The sequence below is a fragment of the Cheilinus undulatus genome, linkage group 22, assembly GCF_018320785.1.
Source record: "Cheilinus undulatus linkage group 22, ASM1832078v1, whole genome shotgun sequence".
Lineage (NCBI taxonomy): Eukaryota > Metazoa > Chordata > Actinopteri > Labriformes > Labridae > Cheilinus > Cheilinus undulatus.
Window position 1 is genome coordinate 15,731,553 of NC_054886.1, and position 23,074 is coordinate 15,754,626.

Below are 23,074 nucleotides of genomic sequence, written 5' to 3' on the forward strand. Positions count from 1 at the left end.
GACAGCCATCTTCTGAGACAAAAAATGAACTCCAGCGGGTTGGTTAAATCCAGCAAAGATGACAGGTTGCAGTAAAATCATATAGTAACAATATGTATAGCTATTTACAATCACACAACATGTCTAACAGCTAATGTAGTGGTTAAGTTGCTTAATTAAAGAACAAAAAGCCATTTTTTAACCTCCTTATCGACTGTCTCATTCACAAAGTAAAACAAGCAAACAGGAAAGATTTAAAACAAAATCTTTCTAAGACCATAAATCTTGGCAGTTTACATTCATGCCTGTGAGTGTTCGCACACCATCAGAGTAACACAGCACACCCACAGGATCTGTACATTTGTGCGATTTCAACACCAATAAACTGAATGAAATACTGATTATGACATTTTAACCATTTGGCTAGTTTAACCTCAAGAAATTCCACATTAAACTTGAGCTGAAGTTGAAGCTTTGGCTTTCTGCAGCCTCCGCTCGGGCATCAGATGATCATTTTTGGGTTGTAAAGCACTCTCAACTAAAAGAGCCTCCTCCGTCTTTAGAGGCCTCTATGCAGCATACCTTCTCAAACCTCAACCAACAGGACAGCACACTCACACTCAAGCAAATCACAGAAAAACAAATGAAAGAGTCTTCTTTTTTTTTTTTTTTTTTTTTTTTTTTTGGATTGTACATCGGCAGAACATTTCCAAGGAAAGGAAAGGTTTCATTTACACTCTGGTAGAAGTTGCATACGGTTTAATTACTACATTCTAACATGAAGTATGCGTCACCAGTTTCAGTGGGAGGTGAGAGTACAGGGCATAGCATTCACATGAAGTAGAAAACAGACATTGCTCAGACTAGAAATAAATGCATTTAAGTCAGTGCACTTCATCTTTACAATTCAAAATCACTCTTTAGCTACCCGCAGCCATGCAGTCCACAAGATATTTGAACTCCAGCGCTTGTTTCCAGTGCATAAGGCCTTAGCGAAGGCGTTTTGAATGATATTGTTCAGGTTATGTTCTTTTACTGACACTTAATTCTCCCCCTAAAAGGAAAACAAACAAAAAAGGGGTGTCTTAAATTTCATCTGGCAACAAACTAACATTGGCAGCAGTAGAAATGGCTCAGAATTGACAGACTTCACATTCGTACACAAGCCCCAGACCAGCGGTTATTTTTACAACCCCACTCCCCGTCACACCTCACCCAGGTCTGATAGAATTATACAGGGAGAACCTTCACATACTGATTTACATCCTGAAATACTCCAAATGTTTCTCTGCTGTTTTGTGAAGACATCTAAAGCTTCAATTACACTGACAGCTATATTTCATAACTGCAGCATCAAGTTTTAAAAGATGGTTTATAGTTTCTGTATGTCAGTGGTGTATGGTGCAAATATAATCAGGCCCTTTTTTGACTCTCAAAGTTCAAAGCAGATGCATCAAAAAGTCAAGAAACATCCTCCCCCTCGCTCCCAAAAAATATCTGATGCATTTCTTATCTTCTTTCTCTTGTAAAATACTGTGATGTTTGTAGTGCATTTGTGTCTTGCTTTTACATGTGATTTTTTTATAGAGAAAATTGCGTACCATTAAATTAAAAGACAAAAAAACTCATTAGGAGATAAACCTCCTTGGACATGGTGTAACAAAAAGGTTCAAGGTGGAGGTACGTACCTTTGAACCTGACCTAAACTGGCATCTTACGTCTTTTGTCAACTTTTTCCATCGTGAGGTTATACTATAGACTGTGTAAAAGAAGTGGACGTATCCTTTTAGTTTCAAATGTGAAGCCAATGCTTTTTTAAAAGGCATCTCAACTTTGGCTTCTTTTTAACTTCATTAACATTTTGCCTTTGTTGATAGATTTCAGTCTTCTTCAAGGTTAATTTTGTATATGATGGTCCCATTTAGTGTAAATTCAAAGGTAATCTTGGCTTCACTTTGGGCCATGGCTACTTGTGATTGGCACTGTGAAGTATTCAAGAGACCAATCACCTAAATATGATCTCTTTTGGTTCCATGAATAAGTTGGCAATATGTTCAAAGCAATGGATGACTCCAATGTGGCTAAATCAACTTATTAAATACAGCCTTTGGTATGTACCTCCTTAAATGAAAAAACATAAAGTTGTAGTCAAATTTGGCATCCTGACACTACTTTATTTATGGCCCAAATGTGGATACGTTTGGTCCAAAAGACAAGCTGGTAGCCTACAAAAAGTCAAACCTGAGGATCTAAAATCCTACTCATATCAATGTTTGGTATTCCAATTGCTGCATCAGCTTATGTAGCGTATACCTTTAAATAAATCTAAACTTAACACAAAACGTGAGGAAATTTGTGTTTGGTAGATTATTTCCTTGTTGTAACAGTGCTTCTTGGCAATAAATCTTATACTGTTTTAAAGACGTTTATGTCCCTTATAAATAGTGCCACATTTGTAAGGATCACACATTTGTGGAATGAGCAGCAGAGCTGAGTATGTGGTTTGCGCCCATAGAAAAATGTGCCAGATCTTTTCTACCAGTGCCAAACAGTTCATTTTGCTGTTGTTACTGAGTCTTGTTTAGAAATTCTGGTACCTCTAGGGGCATTATTCCACAATCTCAATGCAGAGAGATATCGAGATGACATTCTGCGACCAGCAGTAATCCTATATCTCTACAGTCTGGGACTGGACTCTATCCTCCAAGATGACACCCCCACAGAGCGGGGTTTATCAGAGCCTACCTCCAGAACCTGGGAGTGGAAAGGATGGAATGGCCTGCCAGCAGTCCTGACCTCAACCCCACTGAACACTTCTGGGATCAGCTTGGGTGTGCTGTTCATGCCAGAGAGACCAACACAACCTCACTGGCTGACTTGTGACAAATGCTGGTTGAAGAATAGGATGTCATCCCACAGCATTGTGTGACCAGGCTGGTGACCAGTATGAGGAGGAGGTGCCAGGCTGTTGTGGCTGTTTGTGGTCTTTCCACACTGAGGCTCCTGTTTGTTTGATGAATAAACTATTAAATTGCCAATATGTCTTGTTTCTTCAGACTCAAATCATCCAATCCACCAAAAAAGAGTCAATGGCAGTATAAGCTGTTTGGCATTGCAGAGAAATTTGGCAAATGTTTCATGGGTGCAACCCACATACTCAGCTCTGCTGCTCATCCCACAAATACATGCTCCCTACAAATGTGGTACCATTTAAAAGTGAAATAAACAAGCTTTCCAATGGTATAAGATGTAAAGAAGCGTTGTTATAATAAAGAAATAATATATCAAACACAAATGTACTAACTTTTTGTACTAAGTTAATGTAGAAATTGTTATCTGGAGTTAAATGCAAAATAATAGGTGATTGTTGCTTTATTCTGACACTGGCTGTTTGACAACACTGCTAATATCACTGAAGCCTTAATAAAAGTCTAACCATTGGACAGTAACAATTTGTATCCTTTATCTGCATATAATAAACTTGGCATTTAGTGAAAATAAGATTGTTTATTTTTGCACTCTGCACTACACAGAAATGTTTTTTTTATCGTGTGATTTGTCAAATGCCCATTGATGATCTTCAAGGTTTTGGGAACCTTTCCCCAAGCTGGTTTAATAGAAGAAGGCCTCATTCTTACTGAAAAGAAAGAAACTAACTCCACCAGCCAATGATCGATGAATCCAAATAGCATTGAACTTTTTAAAATTTGGCAAAGCTTTTCATCTCAATGAGAGTTTGCAAAGATTGAGGAGCACTGGCTCGTGTCAGGTTCACACTTTGTCTTGACTCCAGAGGATTAAAATAACAAAAGAAATATAAAATAATAAAAGAAATATAAAATTACAAGTCTATGGTTCCACTGTATGCCATGTGCTAGGAGTTTCTCCCCTAAAAGTTATATTTGCATTCAAAGTCACATTTCATGCAAATGGTACAAGTTTTCTTTTTTCCATATAAAGAAACACACATTTCTTTAATATGTTCATCTATAAACAGAAGCTTATTTTCTTTTTATAATATATATATATTTATATATTATATTTATAAATTGTTTTCTACACTTTTCCAGGGCAGGCACCGTACACACACCGGGTACAGAGGCATGCCACACTTGCATTGCTTTTTGCATTCTACAGTTGGTTTGCTGGCAGGCATGATGCCATCCAGGCAGGTAAGCTTACACAAATACACTCATCATCTGCATACAAGAGCATGTCGTCTAACTCAAACCAGCACTTTTCAAAGCTGCCTGGATGACATCAGGGTAGGGTTTGGGGTTGGTCCAACAAGCTTTAAATGGAATAATAAAAGCAGTGCAGCAAGGCTCTGCGGCGCATGCAGAGATGGGTGGGGGAATGGGTGCAGCCTGGGAAAGGGAAGGTCAAAGCTCAGTTGAGGGTGCGCAGGGTTCAAATGGAGGGTTTGGGGTCTAGCCCAGGGTTGCAGACAGATTCATGAATGGGGGGTTGGGAGAGTTTTGCAGGGAGGAAAGAATGGCAAGGCAGAGGAGGGTCATCGCTAACTTCATGATGATTACAATTGTATTCACTTTTTTTTTTTTACATTTTTTAAATTTTATGTGATTTTTTTGTTTGTGTTTTGCTTCAACTTTTACAAAGAATGATTCATGATGACACAACTTAGGCTCAGAATCATGGATGACAGAATCTACTGCTGGTTGTATGGTCAAAGGATGGAGATGGAGAGGGGGTGATATGGGAGAAACGTTTGTTCGCTACATGAGTTTTCCGCTGTGTACACAATATAAATACATGAAGGACGGGGGGACACTCATGCCAATACATTAGTTTAAATAATTAGTTACTATTTGTGCTCAGTTATGTACTGTTGGTTTGCAGGTATTGCTTTTATGTTTTACCAAGCTGTTCCCCAATAACCTGGATTTTGTATATGTAGTGTCAGGTGCAGCTATTTTGTGTTTTTCCTACTTTTGACAGTAAAATTTGCATATTACAATGTGGTAATATGTGTTTATAAAATTACTAATTGTCAGTCAAATAGTAAACATGTTCAAAATGTTATAATTTATCTTTCCTAAATCAGTAAACAGTTATTAAGTACACATAGAAAGATAATACTTAACTTTTAGCAAGAAAAGTGTGCGCCTTCACACAAATTAAAAAAGGTTAGTTGTTCATCGTACATGTGTCTGGACTGGTCGTATGTCGGACCACTGCCTCAACACTCACACATACACTCTGAACAGTCACACACAAACAGACAAGCTCTGACATGCAGCTATATTGTTTCTCAGGATCTGTCAGCGAGAAAGTTCCTCCCTCCTGTCACCTCAACCAATCAGGGACCCTCTCCTCAGCATTTGAGAGCAAAAAGCAGCGATAAACGGAGGATAGGAGGCAATAGAGAGGAAGGAGAGATCTGATGAGGAAGAAGGAGCACAGGGTGTTTTAGGAAGATGCGCTGTGTTGATTCAAATCCATCAGGATGCAGGAAACACAGCACATTTCCGGTAACCATCCTGCCATCCTTCTCTCACACTGTGGGGGTCAGTAACACACTCTTGCTGTGCTTCAATATGGTGTCTTGAGAGACTGGAAAACAGCCAAATGACATGGTTTTTCTGTGTGAGCAGCCAAAGATGCATACACAGAAAGCAATAACGAGCTTTTCTGAAAAGAGTGTGAACATCAAAGTCAGGTTTTGTTCGTGTTGCTCACCCGGAAGCCATATTTGGGCCTCCTGACCTGTCCATTGCTCCGTCCTATTCACCCCTGCTGAAAAATGATGTCTCCTTTCACTGCGACTAAACCTGGCTGTTGAATTTTTGTGAGGGATTTAGGAAAATGGGAGGGTCAGGCTTGAGGTAATGGGGGAGGGTCAAAAAGGGTGCTGGGGAGAAGTAATGAAGGGGAGTATTGATCAGAGTCGAATGAATATAAAACCAAAGGGGCTCGAGAGGGTACCTAGTCAGGGTGTCAGTAAGATGGTGTCTTTAAAAGCTGATTTAATTTTCTCCCACAATGAAAGGGGAGGGGTAAGGTACCAAAAAATAGCTAAGAAAATCAAGATAAAAGAAACAAACTCTTATTTATAAATGTATAACACAAAAACAACAGCAACAAAATCATAATAGTGATGAAAACGTTAGTGACTTTAAAGGTGAAGTAGTCGAAGTGTTAAGTACTCGAAGTTATCACTAATGACACAAAATAAATAAAAGCTGTCAAGAGGAGAGGATGCGGTCGGGGGCTCTCAGGTGAAGGAGGGTCGTTGCTCTCTCTCTCTGTCCCTCTCTCTCTCCATCTCCATCTCTCTCTCCCTCTCTCTGTCACCTCTCACTCCTCGCGGAGCTGCAGGCGGTAGCGGCTGTAGCGGATCTGGAAGAAGAGCCTCTCCAGCGGCGAGCGGCTCATGCCGGGGAGCCTGTAATCCTCGCTCTGGCCCGTTCGGCGGAAGCCCAGCGACTCATACAGCTTGTGGGCGGCCAACTTGACAGCCGTCGTGCCGAGGACCACGGCGGCGTAGTTGTTACGCACAGCGAACTCCAAAACACGACGACCCAGGGCCTTTGCGATGCCTTTGCCGCGGTAGTGGGAGTCCACCGACATGCGCCGCAACTCGACCGTGTTGTCATCCTCACGACCTTGCGCCGCCACGATCCCCACCACACGTCCATCGAGCACTGCCACCCAGAAACAGGAGCCTGGCAGAACATGAGAGGATAAATCAGGTTGAGGCTGAGCTGTAAGATCCTACAAGATAAACAAGATACTGATCTTCTGATTAGAAGATCGACATTTTTCTCTTGTCTCTTCTTTAAAAATCTAACTGGAACTCAGCCAATTAGCATAGCTTAGCACAATAATTGGAAACAGGTGGAAACAGCTAGCTTGGTTCTGCCAAGTGGGCACAAATTGGCTTATACAGCACATTTTTAACCCTTAGTCAAAATGGAGAATTACTATACGTTTAGGAATAACTGACATGTCTTAACATGAACTTGATAAGCTTTAGAGCTGCCTGAAGACAGATCACAGAGCAAAGCCAGCAGTTTCCTACCAGTTTCTTGTCTTTATACTAAACAAAGCCACTCTGCTGAAGTGGGTTTAGAGATAATAAAAAGTAACAGCTTTAATACACCGTGAAGCCAAAGACCCTCTTTTAAATCATATTCCCTTTTTTAAACTCTTGTTACTGTCCAGAAATTAAAGCATTATCATAATGGAGCACAAATGACACCTGGCCTATTTATTAGCACCCACCTCCAAAAACAAACTCTTAATTGGTCGAATGGACGGGTAACAGACAAATTGGAAGGACAGGGGCAATTGAGTGAAAGAGTTTGGCTCCAGAAAGTCAAACCAAAATGAACAGCCTGTCTTTCCATTAGCAGTGCATTGCATCATGTCCTAATGGCTTAAACGCTGTGAGAGGATGGAGAGAGAAGAGGGGAAGATGAACGAGGAGGGCAGAGACCAGTGTCTGACTGGTGCTTAATGGCATTAGCAGCTCAGGGAAACACTGCTGATTAAAAGCGCAGGCATGACAGAGCGGTCACTCAGGGCTCACAGTGTAGCGAAGCAGCAAATCATTCCAAGTGCGAGACAGAAAAGGTTTTGATTGATTTGTTATAGATGCTTTAGCATCTCTAAGTTCAAAATTGTGTTGCAGGAATTAATTATTTTGTTTCAGTACAACCCAGGGAGGCCAAAAAATGTAAAAATGCATTGACATAGCACAATCAGACATTAAGACCCCATTTAGACCTTGGATTAACACGGATTAACATCAGTTGTGGGCATTTGAATACCAAGTGGCCATCTGCAGTGCTAGGTGTGGATGCTTCCAGAAGACAGATTGATATCCAATAGCTCAGACTGCGCACAGATGTGGTTTAAGACAGTGGTTCTCAACTGGTGGGTTGGGACCCAAAAGTGGGTCATGAAGCTCTTTCCAGTGGGTCGCAAATGCGTGCCAGGAAAAATATATGGCAGAAATTCTATATGCAGAAACCTAAGTGGACATAGGGTAAATTTATAAATTGAGCATATAGCATAAGTTCAGGCAGGTCATGTGTCAAGCACTGCTTTAATCAAGATCAGCTGATCTCACACAAGCCCTCATCAGCTAATGCCAGCTGCTATTGGCTAATCACTCTCATCCTGCCTTATTAAAACTAGGCTTGCCAGGCTATGCTCTGCCGCTCTCTCTACAGACTGCTTTTGCAACCCTCCTCCACCCCAGCTCCTCCTTTATGCTATATCTGACTTAATGTCATCCTGTTGTCACTGATGCATGCCCTGCTCTGGGAGTTTTGCAGCTTTCTTACTGGTCTTAGGCTTTCCTTATTGTCATTGGAAGAGCAGGAACATGTGCTGTCCCTGCTTGATGCTTTCCACATAGGCTTGTTAAAGGGCAGGGGAATCCAAGAACAGCCACACTGCCAAATTATAAATAACAGCAATAAATTCTAATAATAACTTTTAATAAAGAAATACATATAGCCACAAATCATATGTGTTTCTTGTCAAAGTAGTCCTGACTGAAATGTATTTATTTGTTTTTCCTTTGATTACAAGTAAATTTCAGCTTATGTCTGGAGCTTTCCATTTTTAATCTCCTTTTCTTTGGATAACACAGCATGGTTTTCCCAAGACAACAAGGAAGAGTCTCATGAAATAACCAAATTTCCATGCAGTCTTGGGAAAATGGAGTAAAATAAGATGTATGCATGTGTGTCCTTCTGTAATGATAAGCTTTTAAACATGTTTGTTTTGTCTTTAATCTGAATGGGTTTTTTTCATTCAGGTTCCAAAATATTTACCTGATAAATTTGAGAGGTGTCATATTTTCAAATATTCGGGTCGCGATTTCTCTTATCGTGGTCATGTTGGGTCCTGATTCCCATCTAGCTGAGAACCACTTGTCTTGGATGCTTTCATGGTTTGGTATTGCAGACGAGTGTAGAGTACTGGTATGCATTAAAGACCACTAAGCAAAATTCACAGCTGTGTCCAACCTTGCTAGTAATGATGGGAATTACTCTGAGTTTTTTTTACCTAATTAAGGGCATCATTTCACCTCACATTGTTTATTTGCTAAACAGTAAATCACTGTCTTCTTTGAAAGCATATTTATGGCATAATGAAGGAGAAAAGCTGCTAAAAATGCATAGCTAATCCCTGATACTGCAGCCAATTTACTCATATGTATTGTATTGTATTGCTTCACTGCACATGCATACAGGGATACCTGTGTCAGGGAAATGCAATAAGGGTTTTTTTTTAAAGTGAGAATTGTGCTTGGGGATCATCACAGAAGATGCATTGTCAATGCATATTCTGGTTGTATGTGCTAAGTGTAGTCAACTTGGTATCTGAATGTCCCAAAAGGATTCATAATACAAGGTTTAAATAACCCCTAAATCAGACGTAAGTAAAAACTGGCGCACATACATACAAACAAACACTGTTACACCAGTACATAGAAAAATTATATCAGACAATGCTCCTCCACCAGCGTTCCTGAGAGCTTTAATATCCTCACCTCTTAACATCGATCTGCATTCCTGCAGCTGTTTCTGAGCTGTTCACTTTGACACTGCTTGTGAATTATTTCATGGTAAAAGTATCAAGTTTTGTGAGACAATAAATGTAAAATGAGCCAAAGAACATTTTCTATTTGAACCTGAAATGCTGTATTACAAGCATAACAATCAATAGCTGAAATCAGCAAGATCTCGTTTTTTTTTTTATGTCTATCTGTATTCTTCATTTTATAGACAATACATGCATCTGCAGCATGAGTCTCCTGAATCCTAAAAGCAGTGTTTCACCACTGAATTTGCACCAGGACTTTATTGCAATAAATACAAACGGATATTAAAATCACTGTTTAACATAATCTCCACAATCCTGAATCCTGAGCTTGTGGCTTATTGAACGCTCAAGTTTAAGTGCAGAGAATAACAATGAAAAGTAAACAATGTCATGTGTAATCACTCTGTCTTTGAATCATAAATAAGTCCTCTTTAAAAGTAGCGTAGCAAGAGAGTGCAAGCCCTTGTTTACTTTCCCTTAGGATCATAATCTTTCAAAGAAAGTGACCATCTCTGTCCTCAGTTTTTATTACATAACTGGTCAAAACAGCCTCCCCATCAATGTCAGCAGTATTTATGACATGTGTTGGCAGCAGTTGCATGGTTTCGCATTAAAACGCCATCTGTTTGTTATAGATAAAGTTAATCTGACTCTTCCGTGACTGGCAGCGGTCGACCTGCGGACAGTAAAAATCAGTGTCCGTCTGTCCATGAGTCCTGACTCTGCTCTTTTGTGCCTACTCTGTCTTTCCTTGCCTTCTTTATTTCTGCTGTATCTCTCCCTGTTACACACACAGAAAACAGCCAGTGCTATTAGCATCATGCACCGTGTGTTGGGAGGGATTTGATGCCCCTGTGGGTCAGTATTAAGCCGATCCGGAGGCTTCTGTTGCTAAATTGAACAACTGTTATCGTCATTGCAGCTGCAAAAGGAAAACCCAAGTTGAGTAGGTATGACATCACTGAGAGACTGTCCCAGACTGTTTTTGGTTTCTCTTTATCACTTTCACTCAAGTCCAAAAACCTAAACTTTGAATTTCAGGTCATAAACTAGTTATTATTAATATTCACCAACAAAGCTAAGACTTTCCTCAATTTTCCCCCTTAATTTCAGCTAATTTAGCTTAAGTGTTGTAGTTTTCGACCTCATCACTTTAACTAAGGAGTTTTTAAGGCTACTTAGATTAGCTGTAAAACTAAAGTTATCTAAAGCTGTTCTCAGTGGTCTAGCATCAGGATCCCACACAACCCATAGGAGGACATGTGTGGATACATTTTATTTGACCGCATCTCCTGTTATAACGTATATTTTGGCGATTTTTTACGAAGTCATTAGGATTTTCCTTGCTATCACGAGAAAAGAAACTTGTAATCCCAAAATAACAAAACAGTAAAGTTGAAATCTCAAGGAAACAACGTAAATTTACAAATTTTTAGGGCACAGCTATATCCGTTGTCCTAACAAGCTTGATACATGTCACATGTGTTGTTCAGCAACCAAGGTCAAGCTAGACGGCATCTCTGGTAATACACCTGGAGACCATCAGCAGTTTTCAGGTCCTAGGGACATCCAAAGCACGACCAGGGATCATGGCAGCCCAACTACCCACCCAGACATTACCCTAAGTCATGCTTGGACGCCACATCCACCCCTTACTCCGCCCCAAAGGTGTGATTATTTTCCTGTTCCTCTAGTGTTTTTGTCAGTTTTTTTTTTCCATTCATGTATTCACAACCCACTGAAAACAGTTCAACAACCCCCTTTTGGGTTCTGACCCACTAGTTGAAAGTTGGGAACTGACTAAAGCGTTGTAAATTGAAATGTCAAACAAATTGACTGAGTTCAACAAACATACGCATAAGTACTTTTTAATCTCAAGTTTCCTGAATTAAAGTCACTAGTCATTGTCATCACACTCAGTTTTAATTCTAAGTCCTTTGTGGATCTTTTCAAATTGAGTCCAAGTCATCATATTTGCTTGAGTCTGACTTGAGTTCAGACAATGTGGACTTAAACAGATTTAATTCTAGATTCCCTGGGGCAAAGTTAGCAAACTGGAGGTGTTCAAAAATGTAACCTTGTTCACTTTTTAAGTAGAAATGTGGGTCACATGACAATATGATTAACTGTCATGGCCTTTCTGGATGCTACAAGTCATTCAGCCTCAAATCAAAAAGGCCTGGGTAATACTATGGAATGATGTTTATCACAGACAGATGTCAGAGCTGCAGTGTCAACTCCTGTGGCTTTCTGCCGGCATTATTACGCTGGGGCACGGTGTGGGGGGGGGGATATACTCCCATAAAGCCCTTCTGACCATCTGTCTGAGCTGACTCTGTGCCAGCAGTGAGGACAGCACAGGAAGGCACGCAAGCCTACTGCCTATCAGATCGTCTGTATCACTTAACACTGCGTCTCGTTAACATCACTTGATTCACACTGAACACCACAAAAAATGGATGAATCTTGGCCCCCCACCCCTCCCTTTCTGACTCTGCTTTTCTTGTGAAAGCTGAGCTGGGTATATTGACCTTTAATCTTCCTGACATAACAACTCCAGGAACGTCACATCTGCTGCATCTGGCACTAGGAAATGCACGATTATGTGAGTTATCATTGTTTTTGCTGGGAACTGCACTTCCTGGAGATGGGCGGATAAAGACAGACACAGACTGGGAGAAATGGAAAGAAGAGAAGGGATGGAGAGGAAGTTAGAGGAGATGGCAAAGCATTATGCTCCTAAAGGCCATGTGAGATGAAGATTCTCTAGACTCTCATCAAGCTTGCAGAACTGCTACTGAAGCTGCATGTTTATCCAAAATATCTGCTTTGAGTCATGCTGCGACACACGCCAAAAATTCAACATAATTATCTCATTTAGAAAAATTGAGCTTTTTGCAAGAGGTATGCCATTTAGAAACCAATTAAAGTAGTTTAAAGGAGCAACTGTTTCCCTAAAAAACCACTGATAAGTCATATGAAGAAGGTGCTGACACCTCATTTCCACTTCCACATGTGAACCGAGACGAGTCAATGAAAGTCCATTCAATAAGAGACTCTTTGTGATATCCTATGTGCCGGCAAAACCCCTCCTACCTGTAATATTTAGTCATCCATATGACAAGTTCAAAATGAAATACAGTCATGCTCATCAACTTGATGTGACAGAGTCAGATTTATTAACAAATACTGTAAATTACCAGATCTTGAAAAAAATAAAGTACAAAATTAGCATCTTCCCTATGACTTCAGGTTTCTATTAGTTTATCCATCCAAAAAGACGCACACTAACTTGTGGTAGATACTGAAAGGCATCATACTGTATGTATAATTACAGATCTACAGAGACCTGTCTCATATGTAAGCTGCAACAAGGCTTTAACCATCGGTGAAGCTTTTTTGTTATCCTGTAGAATACGCTCAATGACTGATTCAACTTTTTAGACCACGCTAGCAACATGGCTCCATCAGCCAGATAGTCTGCAAATTTAGTCAAGATTCAAACAATTCCACACTTAATTCTTTGGTGTTTTCCTGACTTATTTTTATTACCTAATTGACTTAATTGTGTAATACTAACTTTGGTGAATTCCTTTACTTTGCAAAACAAATAAGGCTCCTACAGCCTCAGTTGGACTTAGTTTAGGGCTAGGGATGCACTTTGGTCACTCTGCCTAAAATGTAACACAGCCACCTGCCTGTAGCTTATCCAATGTTTACAAAGGTGGACAGATGGCAAAAAGGTGCTCATGGGAATGATGTGGTTGAGTACCTTTTTTGATCTAGAAAATGGGGATAAAGTCAGCTGTGTCAGGTTATAATCAGCACATGAATGTTGACATTAATCTGCAAGGAGGGCTAAGGATCTAGGGTGCTAGCACTGCTAACTTTAGCCACACTCTGCAAACCAATGTCACATTATAGGGCTAATGGGATTGTGTCTTAAATAAATGAAGATGTGGTCTCCTATCAGGCCACAGCCCCTCTAGCATTGACCAGAGGAGTAATCAAATTTAGAGGTGATAGAGGAGTCTTAAAAAAACCCCATCTTAACTTTCCATTCAAATTCATTCCAAGTAGGGCTGTTTGTTATTTTGTTATTAATTCATCCATAATCATGGTGTTCATCTCTAGTTCTCTGAGCATATCTTAACCTACATCATATTGGTTTAACAACTTTAAAATCCTCAAGGTGAGGAATATGGAAGTGGCCCCCACCATTCATATATTTACCTCCGCCAAGGGGGTTATGTGATCGGCAGGGTTTGTTTGTTAGTTAGTTAGTTTGTTTGTTAGTTTGTTTGTTAGCAACATAACTCAAAAAATTATGGACGGATTTTGATGAAAATGGTAGAAATGGCAAAAGGAAGAAGTGATTAGATTTTGGGAGTGATCCGGATCACCGTCTGGATCCAGGAATTTTTTGAAGGATTCTGTACTATTGGGAGATAGGGCTAATGGCGGAGGTCTGCGCCCGAGTGCTTTTCTAGTTTTCTGTTTGTGGCCCTTAGTGGGAAAAGTTTGGACTCCCCTGGCTTAAGGAGTTGCTAGCATGGCTGTCGACTCATAAGTTAAAGATTCTTTAAAGTCCATTAAGAAGCAGCATCCTCTGGTGTTGACAAAAAAATGCAGTTCCTTAAGTGTCCCTTTGAGGCTAAAAAACCTGCTTTGATCTCTATAGCTTGTTCAGTTATCGGTCAGATATATACAGGCGTTAACGTTTTCTCATAACGCATCAGTATTTATCATCTTAGGCTAAATGCTACACATTAATTTCCATAATTAGAGACTTGGCAGAGTAGACTGGCAGAATGACACATTGTGGCTGTTCCAGCAAAAGTTAGGGAAACCATTTCCAATATGGCCACCACTACTGTTGTGCCTAATTACACCTCTCAAAATCCAGTGGGTGATATCCATATTTTATTCAGTCATGTCCATGAGCAAATGTCTAATATCCTCTAGCATTATTACACTATCTGTGCATGAGACTGAGGGAAGGGGGGTCTGGTTTTCAATTGAGAGTCAAACAGACTGACTGATAGACCAGATTTTCCTCTTATGAGAGCCAAGACAGTCGTCTGTTGAAGACTGGTCGTCTGTGTGAAGAGTTTGGCAGGTTGTCATAGGAATAAACAACGGATGGAGACATTATTGTGTCCAACAGTTTTGGGAAGGAAGGAAGAAATTAGTAAAGTAGTCAGACATTATAGTGTGTAAACGGGCTGCCTGGTTTTTGGGATCGCCGATATCTTCAGATAAGACCAATCTGTTAGCTTTTATTCTTTCTACATTTCCTAACTAACTTCAATCTTTCCAGCTAAAGACAGTAGACTGGAGAAAGGAAATCAACATGATAGAACCAACATGAATATTTCTCCATCTGCTTTTGAGCAAACCACTAAAGCCCTGTTGCTTCATGACAGCATCTCAATGCTAAAGAGATGAGCTTAATGCAGTATTAATAAGGTCCACAGACCATGTTTTAGTGTGAATCTGCAGCCAGAAAGTCATATAAATGAGCTCACTCAGAAAGAGGAGTGAGAGAACGCGAGGAAAGAGGTACAATGAAGAAGATCATTCATGTGTCCGCTTTGAAAGAAAGAGCGAGCAGAGGAAGGAGAGAGGCGAGGCATCTGCGTTAACAGTAATAGTGATGAGCCTGAAAGGGTCCATTATTGCTGCGAGAGCATCGAACAGGACGGGGGGAGGGAGGAGGAGAAAATCAACCATTATTACGGAGGGGGGAGGGGGACCTGAAGAATACAGATGAGATCTCAAAGACAAGAAGAGAGTGAAGGCAAGGAAGAGGAAGAGCTCTGAAAATCACTCGAAATGATTCTCACACAAGAATCAGATTACTATATCCTTAACGCAGCAGATCAAATTCTTTAACTTCTTTACACCGATTTTAATAAATGTCCGTGCTTGTGGGCTGGAGCGCTAAATATTAGCTGATATGAACCCTGTGTTAAAAACACAAAAAAATCACACCCATGTTTCGACACGGAGATAGTTTTAGGCGTCTAATGAGATTATCGTCTTTTCCTTCACATGAAACCAAAAGACTTATTCAGCCGATGAATAACACCAAAGTGTTGTCCTTAACACTCTGTGGGTGTAAGTCCTGACAGAAGCCCATAAGTAGCTTTAATAGATTTTGCATGCGTGTTTGTGTAATTGCTGCAAAGCACTTTCAGTAGGGGTGGGACAAAATACTGATGTGAGAGACAGGAGATATGGGGAAGAGAAACCAGTACTAGTATTAGAATTCTAACATGAAGCCGTTGTGTTAAGGACTGTATTTGTGTATAGGGGTACCATCTCTACCAACTGAGCTAAACTGGTATCCCAAATATCCCTGTTTTAATGAAAAACTTGAACCACCACCCCCAGTGGAATGCCTAAAGGAATAAAACTGCTGGGTAGTCAGCATAAGAAGAAGGTTTCTGTGGTCGAGTGATTTGTAAAATTCTTATAGCAGAGGATGAACAAGGGGCTAAATGACCCTGACCTTTGACCTTTCAAAATGTCAGTTTATCCATCTGTCAAAATGAATATTTGTACGGAGTTTGCAGAAAATCTCTTAAATGTTCCTGAGATGTCGTGTTCATAAGAGTGGTGTACGTACATACAGTGCCTCCTCTCTCAGCTATTGCTGCCACAGAGGCACAAAAAACAGAACTAACCAGACTTCCTCACCAATTTGACACACAGCTTTCCCACTTTATGGCATGAATAAGTTAAAATAAGACCACAGAAAAAGAAGACATGGAGATAATGCAGTATGGTGGTTGAACTAAGTTAAGAGATGAGGAGGGATAAAATAGTCAAACTGCCACTAAACTGCAGTGAATAAATGAATTTATCCTTATTTAACCTTTTAAGGAGCATTTTATATTCTTCACTTGATCAGATATTGTGATGTGCTGTATGATTGTTTTGCAATATGTGAATTATTACTGTCATGTTATTGGCCATTGTAGAAGACCCTAGCTCTCATTTATCAAATGTTTGCATACCAGAAATTGGTAGTATGGTCATTTTAATGCACAGACACACATGCCTGCGCCAGGTCTGAGCTTGTGTACGCAGGTTTTCAACTGATTTACTTTGCAGCGTGAATCTGGTGATGTTAGATTAGATATGACTTTGAAATGTATTTAACATGAAACCAAACTTTTGACAATCCCTGTGAGATCTTTAACTGGCGAGGATCAGAGCAAGCTTTCAGTTGATTTGTTATATTTGATGACCCAGCATTCCTTAATCGAATTAGTCTATCTTAAAGGTAAACTAGTCTTTCAGTATGCCATTGTACATGGTACCATCACTTGGAAGATATCATGAGATTTAAGCAGAAAATGTTCTGTAGTTATTTGGGGTATAAAAAGAGGAAACTCAGATTTTTAACTTCTAAATAGAAAACATTTGTAGACCATTATGGTTAAGGGTTTAACAGAAAGAGCAGTGTTGTACTCCAAAATATTTAAATGTGTAAAGAAGTGTGTGTTCAAGAGCTGACCACAGACGCGCAAAAGATATTTCTAATCACAGAATAGCATGCGGACAAATGGCTGGAGGATGTAGGAGATTCGATCTCATCGTGCGCTTTAAAATGTAAGAAGTAAAAGTGATACGTTTGGCAAGAAATTTTTTCAGATTAGAAATAGAAATTATTCTTCATTTGTTTTATTGGCTACTGAACCCCTAGGCTTTCTTAAATCTCTTTTCAAGTCTCATGAACAGTCAGAAGAGAGCAGTTCATCACTGCAGTCAAACGGCATATCACTGTCTGACACTAATATCAGCCTACTTTAGTAATAATACCTGAAACTGAGGTAATGGAGCCACTCTCCTCTCAGTATGAGCAGCTACAGGCTGGCCTCCTGCTGCTTCTGTAATTAGCCAAAACAAACTTTTATGCCTCCATCTTAAGAGCGAGCCACATTTTTAAAATCCAGATTCAAAGAATGATGTTTATATTGTAAACTGAATGTAAGGAATTATGATAATATCATATACAAGTTGTATTTAAAGAAAATATAATTTAAGTATCCCAAATTCAGCAGGAGTTTGGTTGACTGCAGCATCACAGCACTGATTTCCTTCCACACACAATGTTTCTGACTCACTTTAATGCCACTTTTTGTGCTGTAAAGCAGCTAATATGTTTAATTTTCCTTTACTTCCCTGACACAGAGACTGAAACATGACAGAGGGAGCAGGTACTTTGCCGTGTTATGTACCTCCATGTTGTAAACTCTAGGGGCAGATACTTGAGTGAGAAAATACTCTGGTAAACGTATTAGTATTGATTCAACTTCTTTACTCAAGTAAAAGTAAAAAAGTACAGACTCTAAAATGTACAAGAATCAGCAGCAGAGTTAAATAAAACAAAAAACGTTTTTTTGGATTGTCTTTAAATACATTAGTCATAGCAGAATTGCTGTATGATGACATTGTTGTTCTGTATTGTATCGTATTAATGTGTTTGTTACCTCCGCCAAGGAGGTTATGTGATCGGGTGGGTTTGTTAGTTTGTTAGCAACATAATTCAAAAAGTTGTAGACGGATTTTGCCTCACTGTATTTCCACCCACCGGGGAGGGAGTAATCAGCGAATGCCGTGGTGGGGGGCACATGGGGACGGATCCAGGAATTTTTGTAAAGGATTCTTCACTATTGGGAGATAGGGCTATGGCAGAGGTCTGTGCACTTTAAGTGCTTTTCTAGTTTCTATCTAATTTAGTTTTTGACCACATTTTTGTCTCCTTCCTCTTAAAAATCACTCACGTACTTCTTTGTTTGGGGCTATTTTTCAAAATTATTCTGAGACTAATGGGGGGAATTCATTTTAGAAATATTCATGATCACAGAGACATTAGTGGTCACTTTAGGCAGTTTTAAAATTTGCATGACAGTGAACAAGAATGTGACGCTTTAAGAGAAATACACAAATTCTTATTTTATGCAGCTATAATCTTATTTAAACATGCATGTTTTGTGCAACACAGGCATCCTTCTCTCTCTTTATGTGCACTTCCATAAAATCACACACACACAGTGAAAGAGAGAGACACACCCTCCTCAGGTCAGAGTGCATGCTGGGAGTATTGATTAGCCTGTCACGTATAACTCATGCCTCAGCAGTTTCCTCCTCCGTCACGGACAAATGAGGGTGAGAGGGGAGGTGACGGTCGCACACAGGACACACTGTCCAGATGTGTACACAGACACAACCGTGCCGTTACACAAAATGAAAAATTCATGTGTATCGAAGGCTAGATTTAACGTACAGGAAGCCTTTAGCATCCACTTGGCCTTAAGTCGATATGCAGAGGACATGCAGATTACTGCAGAGAAATTATTAGCTAAATCTTTGGAGGTCCCTCATGTTTTACTGTATGCATGTCATTATTCTCCTGGCTGCTGCTGCTGCCACCTGAGTCCCACGGTCAGAGGTCATCAGACTGAACTCCACATCACATTCAGAGAGCCTCTTTAAACCAACCATCTTTAATCTATAAAGCAATCAAGTAATCACAAGCCTCAAAGATTGTGAGGCAAAGGAACTACATTGCTGTTGACATTTAATCAGCCCTTTACAATTTCTGTCTTTGTCCAGTATTGATTTGAACACAAACACATGTTCACAATCCTGCAGCATACAGCTGAGGCAGCAGACTGATGAGGTCTATAGTTTCTCTGTATGTTTACATGCAGAGTAAAATCAGCTGCAGTTATAGCTAGATAAGGCCATATGACTGAAGATGTCTTTGTCTGGAACAAGCAAAGGGATACTTGATCTATGGGTGGGATTATGTCTGACTCCACAGTATTAAGTGGCAGTTTGCTTCCTTACAAGTTGTTACTACTGGACCTGTGACATGTAGATGCAGATACTGTTGTCTTACTTTCTTTGCAACATTCTCCTTTAATTTTTGCTCTTGGAGAATGTTGAGATTGTCGTTCACACACTACATGAGATGAAATGACAGATTTCCAGGGCTGACGGGTCCTGAATCCTTACAACTGTCAGGTCCAGCTATAATCATGCTGAAATCGTGTAGCTTGACTTTAGCTTTACTCTTAACTAATACAATAATTTGACTATTTTAATAAATGAGCTGCAGGAGCAGCACTTATCATACACTTGATCTTTCTTTTATCTTCTCTCCACAAAAATCAGAGAAGAAGATTATTTGCATTAAGCTTGTACATTGTACACAAACACAAGAAGATGATGACAAGGAACATGAATGCTGGAGTGAGAATGGAGATGTTACAGTGGACCGATGACGAAATTGAACTTTTGCTTCGAGTCACACCAGATTACAAGTCGACCAAACTGCAGGAGAGAGCAGCAGGTATAGACCAGTTATGTTGTTGGCAGGAGAAGCTGCTGTTCTGTTGCCGTATCTATATTTTTTGTGCTGCTTTCTTGTGATGGACCACGATTATCCATGGGTGAATTTCCCTGAAAGGCAGATAAAAGTGGCCTTCCTGGTTTGGCACTGTAAAGCTTAAACCAGAAAGGCCACTTTTATCCGCTTTTCTCCCTCATTATGTGAAATTCCTCCATGAAATCAGTACAGGGACTCACTGTTTAGTTCATTCATCTTCTGGAGTCCAGTTTTTATTAAACAGAATCCTTAATTCAAAACAGGAAGTTAGGGAGGTGGGCAGAGATCAGCATCACATCTTCCTCTTGTTAGGCAACAAAGCTCTAGAGCTGGGGGATTATGGAGGGCACTTGTGCAACAAAATGAGTAGCCATTGCCAGAGAATAATCACGGTCCATCACAAGTGATGAAGTACAGCAACAGAACAGCAACCTACATTTGCAGTTCACTCTTCATTAGAAAACAGTGTTTGGCTGGGCACGGGCCATAATGTCTATAAAAAAATCACTGGCTTTGGAAAACGATGGAAATAATATATACACGCAGTATAGAAGTGGTCATTTTTATCATTTATGTAGGTATATCAGTGCCAAAATTCTACATAATGTGACTGAATGAATAGTAAACAGTATTTTTCTATATGTTTTCTGCTCCTAAGAGATGCCAGAAGCTATTTCCGCAGCCTGGAGAAAACCTGACTTCCTCTGTGCCAGGATGATGTATAACCCAGATGAGCCTCTGCAGCGCCTCCCCTGCACCTTCAGCGTGATGAGAAATGGAGACAAAGAGGAGGAGGAAACACAATACAGGTGGGAGAGAGGAAAGAAAACTGTGGCTCTAACTGCAACAGGAGAGAGAGGATAGAAATGAGGCCGTATTCATCTAAGGAGCTCAGCTGTCATGTCACAAACACAGCCAGGAGATTTATCTGGCTATGTGCTCATCAGAAAGCTATTTGTTTCTGTTTTTCTGTCACTCACACAAAAATTTATCTTATAGTCGAGGAGCACACCCCTCCCTCGGATGCCCCCGTTTTCTTTCTAGCACTCAGTTTCTCTTTGGCTCTCTGTCTGCCTCTGTTGATCAGAGCTAAAATAAGCACAGCAGGTTGCGGTGCAGAAGGCTTATCCCACATACATATAGAGCTACAATGAGGCTGACCGGCAGGTGTTATAATGCCCTCTGCTTCATGAGACCCCGCAGTGGTCATAATGCCTCATTAAACAGCCAGTAATACTGAGTGGGTATCAGTTCCAGCCAGGAGGATTTGGCTCAGTGTCTAATGCTGCCCTCATTAAATTATATTCACTTTTTAAGCACTAAGCTGCTGCAGAGTGACCTGTAGTGACGGAGCAAGGAGACAGTGGAGGAGGGAGGGGGGTCTACCTCTTAATGTATCTACAGCTGGTTTCCCTTCCAAGATAAGCTGTCAAATATGTCAATTTGAGTGTTTTTCTTTAGGCCCTATACGCTAAAGAAAAGGCAAGATCCAAGTCCTCCATGAGGAGAAAATGCGTGCGTGCAAACAGAAGAAAAGGTGCATACGAATCAAACATAAGGTGCCATACGAACATCACATTCACACAGTATTTGGTGTTTCACAAAGCACTGGTGTTTTTTTAAGCTTGCGTGAAAGTTGTTTTCATATAAAGCATATATGGCCAAAAAATCTACAAAACTTAATTTTGATTTAGGCCTTTGCGATATGAGAGATGTATGTGATAACTTTGTAGTAATTCTATAAACAAAACTAAAAAGTGCTTCCAACCATGACTCAGCTTTAATGTCTAACTGCTTTCTATCTTTTTTTTCACAATACATACGTTTGCATATTCTGTCTCCTTAATAAATAAAATCCAGAAAACAATTTTGAACAAAAATAAATTGGTACCAATAATCTGAGATAATCTTGACTGCTCTTAAATGTCTTCAAATCATCTACTTTATACCCAGGCTGATGTTTAATCACTAAAATGTGAGTGAAAAGCCCAGTAATTTACATTTAATAACTGTACTGATTGAAATAAATTTGAGGCATTTGTGATGTTTTATTGCGAATTAGTACGTCATAATGGGTACCACTCGTTTTAAATAAGATTAACGGCATTATAAAGTGTGTACTTCTTTGCATACTGACAAAGTTAAACATTAAATTACTATTTTATTACCAAATATTAAGACTCATACATGTTGGTATTATTATCCAGGCAACAGCAGCAAATACAACTATCTTTGAAAACTCTGAAGCTTAACCATGTGAGTGGCAGATCTTGTTAGCTTTAGAGCTCTGTTAACAGCAATAGAATGGGAGGAGACACAAGATTGAAAAGTGGCACCTGGTATACCACAGACAGGGCAGCAGTGATGTCCCTGATTCTTTGGCTTATGCCATTAGAAGTGGCAAATGTGCCATCACTTCAGTGCAGGATGGGAAATTAGCACCCACCACCAGCCAAATTTGGGTGTTTTTGAGCAGTGACTGGTGAATTTACTTAGTCTACCAGCCACTGTAGGAGGCAAATTAAGGTAAAATATGCTGTCTTTAAACATGGGACATGTGAAAATAGCATTATTAAATGTGACAACAAAATAACATTCACACTTTCTGGCATAACCTTTATAACTTTAACTCACCTAATATAATTTTATTTGTGTATCACCTGTAAAAACAAGGGTTTAGAATTTGGTTTAAAATTAAAATGTAAAAACGACTTTCTTCTGTTTATGAAGAAGAGCAGAGTTCATGCCAGTATAGCTGAAACGTTGACATTTTTTGAAAAGCATATAGCCTTTACAATTATACTATACCTAATTACCTGATGCTGCTCATTAAAATCTAGGGGGTCGTTAAAAAAAAAATAAAAAAAAATTTATATATATATATATTTATATATATATATATATATATATATAATTTTTTTTTTAATCCAACAGCCGCTGTGGCTAAAAAAAAGTGAATTTCAAGCCCTGCTTCAGTGGCTTGTTCCGCATTTGATGCATGCCACATGAGGCCCGCGCCTTGTAGGCCTACTATTTTTCTGCTAAACTAGTCCCATCTCCCATCACTATGATGTTTATATTCATAAATACTAGTGGTCTTGTTTTACC

The 23,074-nt window shown here is 39.7% G+C and overlaps 1 protein-coding gene across 1 annotated transcript in view; it reads right to left on the reverse strand.

Moving 5' to 3' along the window:
• Positions 1-23,074, reverse strand: part of nat8l (N-acetyltransferase 8-like) — a 29,665-nt gene continuing 6,591 nt past the window's right edge. Inside the window, exon 3 of the mRNA XM_041778882.1 lies at positions 1-6,665. Coding sequence (XP_041634816.1) covers positions 6,298-6,665 — 368 coding nt within the window. The 3' untranslated portion in view covers positions 1-6,297. The remainder of the gene's footprint in view (positions 6,666-23,074) is intronic.